General features: G+C 44.1%; 1 protein-coding gene across 1 annotated transcript in view; it reads right to left on the bottom strand.

Annotated features, from left to right (window-relative positions):
* Nucleotides 1-5739: 5739 nt before the first annotated feature.
* Nucleotides 5740-10040, bottom strand: part of smarca2 (SWI/SNF related BAF chromatin remodeling complex subunit ATPase 2) — a 56670-nt gene continuing 52369 nt past the window's right edge. The window contains exon 34 of the mRNA XM_082555155.1: nucleotides 5740-9555. Coding sequence (XP_082411281.1) covers nucleotides 9520-9555 — 36 coding nt within the window. The 3' untranslated portion in view covers nucleotides 5740-9519. The remainder of the gene's footprint in view (nucleotides 9556-10040) is intronic.

The following is a 10040-nucleotide window of genomic DNA, read 5'->3' as shown; positions in this document are numbered from 1 at the left end:
TTTGAGATGTTGACCCTGAGGTCCTGCTGAAGTTATGAACTCCTGATGATGTCTCGGGATTGGCAGAGAAGCTCGTTACCAGCTGATGTTTGTGAGATCGCCACACAGAGCTGTGGCAAAAAGACACGGAAGCACACATAATCGAGACGATTAAATGTGAGCAGATGTATAATAGCTGTGAGGATCTGCTGCCGGCCGCCAGCTTTTACGCTAATATGTCATCTAATAAAAAAATGAAAATGCACTTTCAGATATAGATATTTCCAAATAAATCAATAGAAAAACTGGTTGGCCGTGAAAACGCTAACGTGACCTGGCCTCCAAGATTTCCGTGTGTACCTCTAACCTTTGCATGCCGCCCTAGTTGTCCTCCCATCTGAGATACAGCCTTTGAGATCAAAAGGTTTCAGCACTGCAAAGGAAAACGAGCCTTTTCCTCGATCATGCGTTAAACTGATAGTGAACCTCGGAATCCGGAGGGAGACAAAGCCCTTTCCCGCTCGTCCTTTTAAGTTGTGCAAGCGTTAGAATGGACGGTCCCGTTTCCCGCCCTGAATGCAAACGTGCTGCAACGCCAGAAAAGCTGGACTCTGATAATAGAGAGCACCTGGCCTTTTCAGATCGCTATGGATGAGTCATTAGGAAGGAAAATTCCTTGATTCGGCTTGGAGGGACCTGCGTGTGCTGCTTGGAGAATGTGATGATGGTGGAGCCTCAGACAAAAGCTACAGAGGAATAGCAGGAATTACACCAGCACCTGACTTTTTCCAGCTGACATCTCTGGTGCTCAGACGAGGATTAACATCCAAATTGCCCCTCTCTTCCTGGGCTCAAGACTATCCCAACAGCTCCGCACTTCAAAGAGGCAGATAAAAAGGGCGATGGATGGTCATTCTTCAGGGGGAATTGGCTTAGTGAAGCTCTGTTTAAAATGGCAGGGATACAAAAAGCAGGGCTGTTTTGATGTGCCGTCCAGCCAGCTGCGTAGCACGGCGGCTCATCGTCTGCCCTCCAGTGGCTGAGCTGCACAATACAGCAGCGCTGCCATCAAATACAGCACGAAGCTCCGGGAAGAGCGGACAGCCAGCTGCAGGGGCTCCGATCGAGGGAGATCCTCAATACAAGACGGGGCTGTTTTTGGAACCTGATTTTGGTTTTGTTCACTTCAGTATGATTTTAATCAGAGTTCAGCACTTTTTCCTATTTTCACCTTCAAGGCAGATGTAATATTGTGACCGGAAAAGTCTCCTAATGTATATGAATGTAAAAGAGTGCACCCAGCGGCTTTTATCTGTAGCCTGTTACAACCAAACTGACAGGATTAGCAGCTTTTATAAGCTTAACATGTGTACGAGGAATATAAAATACTGTGATAGACAAGGCTGGACTGGGACAAAAAATCGGCCCGGGCATTTTGACTAGAGACCGGCCCACCAGGATAAAGATTGAAAATGTGACGTCATTCAGGGGTAAAACCGCAAAGGATTCTGGGAACTTGTGGCAAGCGGTACTAGCGCACGCAGGCTTTCAATTGAACTCAGTTACACAGCGATAAAAAGAAACACAAAAATGTCAAGAAGCCGTTGTATTATTAACTGCAACAGCCGGTCGCATGACAGCCACGGGAAGCCGACGGGTAAAGAGATCGTTTTTTTAAATCGGATTACGTCGTTGAAGAGAAATTTTTTTAAGCCATGTTTCCGAAGTAAGAGCCGACGGGTGGTCTGGATATACCAAATATAACGTCCCAGAACCCTCCAGCTCACAGGGTAGTCTGCTCCAAGCATTCCCACAAAGGTCAGAGTTTTTTAGTAGTTAATTAGTAGTTAAGTCATTTTTCTTAACATAATTGGTGATATAGGTTACAAGCAAGTCTGGCGCTGAACAGAAATTGTCGCGCTATGCTCCTTTATTTATTGTGCATAAATAGTGAATTGTCCTGACACAATATTGTGTTTCGCTTCTGTTATTATGGTACATTGACAAAAACATATACTTTTATTCACAGGATAAAACAGTTGTTTTGTATCACTAATTGTCCAGTACGATTACAGCATACAATATTATTGTCACTGCTACATTTCTGTAATGAACCAGAAATCATTTCCACTACTAATTAATTACCGTTGAGCTCAAAGGTCCTATTAATAAACTGTTAAGGAATGTGTATTTATGACGACAATTTGTGAGACTGGTAAACTTATGATACGTACGATGGTCTTTCGTTCTACACGGTGCATTTCAAGGTCCTGCACCCATCCGTCGGTAAACTGTACCTGGGCTTGTTGCAGTGACCTGAAGTTACTAAACTTCATGAGTGTATGCACTCACTCCAAGAACCGTATGATTATAAATATGAGCGTGGTGAAAGTTGGGCAGCACGCTAACGTCTGTGTGCTCGTAAGGGTAACCCTTTCACTCCTTTGATTTTTTCCTCGTATCTTTTCTTTGTCTTTTCGTCGAGTCTGTCTTTGTACGGACCGGCATTGTTCTCCTTTTGTTTTGTACATTCCTTTTTTGTGCGGCAAAGAAAAAACAAGAATTTATTGGAATCGAAGAATGAACGTTTTGCGGTGCTGCAAATGCTTGCATTTGATGCGGTACTTGGATTGTTTTGCCACGAGTTCCCGGCATGCAATGCGCGAAAATCACGTGATTGCTAAACAAGGGAGCGGGTGCATTCAGCCTCCTCGGCTGTAATTGGTCCAGCCCAGAGTCGATCATGACCAATTGGCCAATCCAACACCTTTCATTATATATACCCTTCCTAAAAAAAAAAATATCCATCGGCCCATTAAAAAAAAAATCGCCAGCGGCCCACCGGGCAAATGCCCGGTATGCCCAATGGCCAGTCCAGCTATGGTGATAGATGTGGCACGACCAAACTTATTGCAACTTTGTGCAAAGATTTCACAGAACTCTCGTTGCTTTGAAGTGATTGCTTCAGAGACGGGACCACCTGCAACCACTCGCAGTCAGTTTCTGTCCCCAAAGCTACTGATGGAGTAAAGTTAGCAACAAGTCAGCCGTCTACAGTACATGCAGACAGAAGCAAATGGGGATTGTTGCACAAACAGTGACAAAGTTGCCTATGGTAGTAAATCAGAGATTAACTGTAAAATGACACATGCATAAAACCATATAGGAATGAACCAAGTCCATCACAGGTGAGTTGCGCTCATCGGTGCAGGTGGACTCAAACAGGTAATCTGTCTGCAAACCTTCACCAGGCCGTCAAAGCAATCCTCCAACCAGGCGGCCTGTGCGATCACCTGTCGACTACATCACTACAATAACATTTAAAGTCATTTCTGTAACAACTTTATGTGACATCACCAAAGGGGGTGTGGCTTAGTAAGGTCAGATTTTAATAAATACTTTTTAGAGCGGGCGGGCTTTTGTTAACATATCCAAGTTTTGTGATGGTGTTCAACCTCATGTTTCCTACATGAGGTTTCCATATCTGTGTACGGTATAGTTACGGTGGCCCTGAGAGGTCAAACGCATTCTAACCTATGAAAACACCAACAAATAACAAAATGCAGCAAAAGCTCAAAAAAGAAAAAGAAAAAAAAGGGAGGAGCATTGTGAAGGAACGCACACTGAGACGTTCATGTAATACTGTAGATGCAGTTTCCTATTAGCTGTTTACTGCTAAGCCCTCACAGCCACAGCTGTTTCCCCAAAAACACTCCTGTTGTATTTTAAAGTATTTTCTATTTACTGCTGATGCCTTTGACCTCTCACGCTAAACAGACGTGGGGCAGCTGCTGGACCCTGCCTTCCATCAGGCTGGGAGCTCAAAGTGACATAAATTGAAGCAATTTTGAAAAACAAGCAAACATTTTGAGGTTTTTCTTTTATTTGTGCAGAGTACGTCCTGTCAGCATTAAAAGCTTTGAAATAAAAATCTTCTGAAACATTCCTAATCACGTGGGAGTAGGGATGGGTATCGTTTAGGTTTTATCGGTGCCGGTGTCATGATCCTGGGTCCTTTTGACCCAGCGTTTTGTATTTTTCTCTTCACGATTTTGGTTCTGCTCTTCCTCTGATTAGTGTTTACCCTGTTCCCCCCGTGTGTTCCTGTATCTAGTCTGCGTTTCTTAGTTTGTGTCCTTTCATGTGTAAGTTCCTGTTTTATTGTGAAGGTCTGCGTCTTATGTGAGTGTTTTCAGTTTGTCTCCCTGGTCTCGTCATGTTAATCACTCCCAGCTGTGTTTCCCACCTGTGTGTAATCTCCCTGTGTTCTCTGAGTGTATTTAAGTTGTATTTTCTGTCTTAGTAATTGCTGGTTCGTCTGTGTTGTTTCCCCTCGGTCTCCCTGCGTCTCGCCGTATGTAATTCCCCGGACCTCCCTGCATCTTCGTTTCTGGTTTGTTTTGTTAGTTTTACCCAGTTTAGGTTTTCCTGTTTCACCTTCACCCACGCCATTGCTGTTTGTATTTTCTTTTGTTAAATAAATACTCATCTGCACCAGAGCTGCCGCATTTTGGGTCCTATCTCCAATTCCACACGTCTGCCAGCGCGGTCGTGACAGTCGGTGCTTAAAGAATGGAGAACACACACTTTGTCCAAAAACCTCTCATGTTCAGCTGTTTTTTTTGTAAAAAGATAACAATGTTAGCCTTTTCTGCAGCTATGGGGCATATATGGCATCACTCTTGGCTGGAAGCAGTGCTTAAACAATGGAAAAAACACAAACTTTGTCCAAAAACCTCTCATGTTTAACTGTTTTCCACTTTTTCTTTGGTAATTTTAGCCTTTTTGGCCAGGGTGAAGGGAGTATCTGCCATCAAACAAGAAGACAGCCGCATGTAGCTATGACAGTGTTTGCTAGTTCACCTTACATGCATTAATGTAATAACGTGGTTAGCCTACTCAACGTAAATTACACACGAACAACATGAAGCTCCTCACGCAGAGAAGAACGGCTGCTGCTGCATCATCATCCTCATCATTTCTGCTACACTGGCAGGGCTAGGGGCCAGGACTCTCCTCTTCGGGTTCTTGGGGGATGTTGCTAAATCCGGGTCTCATAACAGGCAACCCATGCACAGTAGATGTGCTCGGTGTGAGGTCTCGCAGCAAGCTATCAAATACGGCGCATTTCTGGGCTTTTAAAAAAAACGCTATGCGTCGCCAGGTGTTTCATCAGATTTGAGGTGTTACTTCCTTTGACAGTATCACAGTATCAGCTTAAAGCACTTGTTGCTGCTGAGTTTGCATCTTTTGCTGTGAAGTACAGCCAGACCGCTTCGCCTTGGACATTTTTAATCTGTAGCTCTGCTCTAAAAGAACGCACGTACCTGGCCCCGCCTACTATCCTCGGAAACGTAAAATGATTGGCTAGAATCTAAAATGTGTCACAGCTCAGGGGGAAAAAAGCACCGAATTGTGCTCTGCTTCGGTCTGGTTACTACCGTTTATGTCAGAACCGGTACCGGTACCCATCCCTACGTGGGAGTTGAACGGTATTTGATGATCTGCGTCAGTTGAAACCACTGAGGTTACGCTGCTCGTTAACTTTAGTGCAGAAGAACAGCACATTCAGATGTTTCTTATTTCATGACTTTTGCAGTTCTCCCTAATTAGAGAGACTGAGTTTTATAACCGAAAACAGATGAACTTCAGGAGTTTAACGAGTTTTTGAAATAAAGTGTCAGAACAAAGGTGAGCGGCAACATCGGCAACACAAACACAACAAACAGCAGAAGGCAAAGAAAAAGCAGAGACGCGATCTTTGTGTTGGAAATCAGTGATGTTTATTTGCCCTGGGCTATGAGATACAACCACAAAGACACTGTGCAAAGAAAGCAAAGATTAAGTCACACTTACGGAGAGTCGGCAAGCACATATTACACAAAAATGATATATCTGCATGTGCACGGTATACTGTCAAGAGTGCATGCTACAAATAACACATAAACAATAAAATGAGGGTTTAGAACTAATTCACAAGGAACACGAACACCTGAAACAAACCGACACGTCTCATTAATCTCATAATACTGTTTTCTTTGTAGTAATTCAGGCCGTCACAACCCGTCAGACTCGGTTTGTTACACTTATTTTTCAGATTTTTATGATTTCATTTTCTATTTTTTTGCAAAACGACTGTAACATGTATTCAGACGCTACATTTAGCGCTACGACAGAATCTGGTTTCATTCCCCGAAGTGAGATGTTTCCCCGTGAACCCGCTGTCTGACACGAGCTTTCTACGTAGAAAATAACTCCAACAAAACGAGAAAATTAATGCGACAACGCTGTGATACAGAAAATGTTAAAAACATCAGAGGAAGAACACATGAACCACGTGCACCTCCCTAATCATGTGCGATTATATTTGTCTTACTAGAAGCGGTTAAAAAAGCGTCGGACATTTCTGGCTGTGTCAAGTTCATCTGTCAGCTACAGACGCACGTTTTTATCTGCCTGTACTTTCACAATCGTGTAATCGCGTTGCTGACCGTCTGCTAAGCCCCGCCCTCCTGTTACCGTTACTGCAACTGTAAAGCTTCGACATGAGGTGAACGCATAGACACACGAGTACAGCTCTGCTCCCGCCAGCTAATCTAAAAAGTTCTTAGTGGGTATTTAAAGAGCCTTTTTATTTTGTTTGGATATTTAAGTTACAGCAGGGACATGGCGTCTCTGTACAGGAGGCCTTGGTGATATCACAGTATTATAACATCCCAGGTATTTAGAAATGTCTACAGGATGATTTTAAATACCTTGAAAGAAACAAATGTTCCCTTTTAAAAACAAAAAGCTGATGCAGAGAGTCTATATCTCAATGTGCAGGCAGGCTCTACTCATGAACAAGGTGCTGAGCTCAGTGAGCTGTGAAAATCTGCAACTGCCGATCTTTAACTAAACGTGTGAACAGTTTGATGAAGGTGATGCAGGGACACAGCTGAGCACTTCAGAAGGTAAGAACGCCATTTGTATCTCTGCAAACTGATAACATGGCATCAGGTCTCCAGGGAGAATCAGAGGAAGCAGTTAGTCTTCTAATGTCCAAACAGTCTAAACATATCGTGAAATTTACACTACTCACTCAGTCTAACAGTCACAGTCACTCAGTGTGGCTGTAACTGCTGGGCTAACAGCAAAACTGCTCTGTAAGTTGCTGTTTAGTGGTTATGTGTTGGCTTTCCCTTACAGAGCCCACATGCAACCAAATCATGTTCTTCTAAAAGTACTTTCTTCTTCAAAGTACGGACAGATTGCTTGTTTGCAGCATGCAGTAGAGCATGTTCTGCCCTGCAGCCCCGGGAACCTAACAGTGAATCACTGTTGTAAACTGATGACGGGGCCAAACAGTAAGGGCAGTGACACGAGACTGTTCGGGGAACCCCTCACACCACACAGCTACAAAGACATCTATCAGCAGCTGCTCAGCATTTATCGACTGTTCAAACCAATGAAAACAATTCTGTTAGTTCCAAAGACTCAAAAAGCCCGCTCCTAAGGAGGTTCAAAGACATGCTGGACCAATGGTAACAGCACAACAGAGTACCTACAGACCAAAGGAAACACACGCTAATAATTGGCCCAGTGTTACAGTCTCTGTTTTCATATTTCCACAGTTTCTGTGGGAGGTGAAAGAAAGGAGGCAGCTGTAGCTAATGAAGAGCGAGATGTAGGAGAGCAGGAGGTGGAGGACAGCAGCCGACATGCTGCTTTGGGAGAGAGCAGGAGGAAGCTTTAAGGTGGGGCTGATGGAGCAGAAAGCAGAGAACAGGCCTTGTGTGAACTGTAACGTAATGACAGAACACAAAGAGATTTGATCGTGAGGGTCTGCGTGCCTCAGTGTCAGGCTCAGAGGCTGATTAATATGTACATTTGTTTTGTGATGACTAAAATGCCCTGTCTTAGTACTATGTGATCTATATAATGTCCTATTACTGTAGGTAAATAAGTAATCAGGTGTGTGTGAATGTTTGATGAAGCGCACAGCTGTTCCTGATGTTGCAGCAGTATGCTGTGCTACTCAGCGAGCCGGCCGCTGCTGCAGGACTGAGACTGAGCTGACATATCACATTCAGAGAGCCCTCAGTCACTGATGGTAATAACAGGGAGGATGTGCACGTGAGGAAAGATAAAGAGGCTGAAGAGATAATTGAGTTCGAGGAAGTCCCAGATAAGAGACAAAAGTGCATCTCCACAGACTGATGTGCAGCCCGAGGGAGACGCTGGATTAAAGTACAGTTAGTGGCCAGAGTTTCAGAGCAGCTGGGAAACTCAGAAGTACCTCAACGTTCACACACTCGTCGCCTCTACCAGGCCAAAGTGGCTGTGGGCTGTCTGCACCACAATGAAATCAACATCTCTCCTTTTGCTACTCGTCAAGAAAAGTTTGCCTCAATGTGAGTCCTGCAGGAGTTCTCCTCCTTTAAGATGCAAGTCCTCCCTGGGGCAGGTGAAAGAACCCTAACCCACGTTGGTCCACGACAAACAGAGAAAGCCTTCATTGGAACCACGAGGACCCCGCCTGACACTTCTGCCCATTTCTAGACTAAACCATGAGATTTAACTGGATTGTTCTACGATGAACAGCAGAAGTGAACTTTGGGTTTCTCCACTGCATTCTTTACAGTTCTGAGAGAAAGTGTCGTAACTGTGGACTCATCTGTGACACACAGACTGTGGTCTACATGCTAACACAGACGTGATCCCAGCTTTCAACAGTTTGAGGACTTGGACTGGACTGTGGACTTGTCCACATGAGCTACAACACGCGACACAGACTGTTCCAAACGCTGTCCAGCGAATGATTCAGTTTTCCACACGTGTCCACTCACCCCACAGAACAAGGTGACCTCAGCCTGGGCCAGTTAGCAGGTGTTAGCTTCTTTATGGAGCGCACACGCTGACAGCGTGTTTAATCTACACACTGAGGCAGATAACTATTAAATCTTTTACTTACTTTCATATTTATTTCGTACAAGCTTAAAAAAGCCTAGCTGTAATTGGACAGACGCTGCGCGTGGGAGGGGTTAAGCTAACGGTCAGTTTGTCTACATTTGGCACGGCACACGTTAAAAACAATAAATCCAAAACTTAAAAAACTGACTGCCATTTCTCCAAATTAGCTTTGATTTCACTGATTATACATATTTTTGTTTTACTTGACTTTTTAAAAATCAGGATACTGAAGGTTTTTTTTAAAGTGCAAGCAAGCGATTACAAACAAAGCAAAAGCGCAAATAGGATGACCAATGTGTGTTTTTCTTTTTTGTACATTTTGTGTTTTGTTAAAGCACGTAGTTAAAAAATATACTACAAAATTGTCTTAAAAAGAGAAATATAAGCTGATTGGTATTGCTGTATGTTATCGATTGTAAGTAATACATTTCTAAGCTGGTGGGAGATGAGAATACACCCTACAGACACACACAGAAGACACACGGAGCAAAGTTTAAGGAACATGAACCTGAACAACAGCAATGGAAGATATTGTCCTTTGTTTCTAAGTGCTGTAAACAATATCCTCGCGCCCTTGCTTCTCCTTCGTCACTCGTCATCACTTTTGCTCTTGTCTGATTGATCCTGCAGAGACAAAGAGAAGAAGAGTGTTAAGAACGAGGAAGAGGATGCAGCGAAGCAGCAACGAGAGGCAGAGCGGCCTGTCGCAACACAACAACGCTGAAATAAGAAAGCTCTCCGGAGGAAAAAGAGGTGGGACGGGCGGTCTTCACATCTTTTCCTGTTCTGAGGCTAACGAGGAGAGCAGTGAAGGAGTGAGGCGAGTCAGACAAGGCGGTCCTTTGAACAGACTCCGTCAGGGCAGAGCGTGCTCCCACCACGGCCGGCACACAGCTGATGAAATCGCTGCATTCATATTCACGGAGTAACGTGAAGGCTCCGAGCTCAGCCAACATAAGACACTTAAACACTCAGCATCATAAATACAAACACTGATGCAACACCTGGACAAAGGTAAGCTGCTCACTTACGCTGAAAAATACACTAAGACGGTCCTTCTCAAATAGTGCCCCCGCCGGGGAACACGGACCGGCATACAGTGTAATTGC

This window comes from Aulonocara stuartgranti (assembly GCF_965226115.1).
Source record: "Aulonocara stuartgranti genome assembly, chromosome: 12".
NCBI classification, from domain to species: domain Eukaryota; kingdom Metazoa; phylum Chordata; class Actinopteri; order Cichliformes; family Cichlidae; genus Aulonocara; species Aulonocara stuartgranti.
Note: the sequence above shows the minus strand (reverse complement) of the source record. Positions and strands in the feature narration are given on the sequence as shown.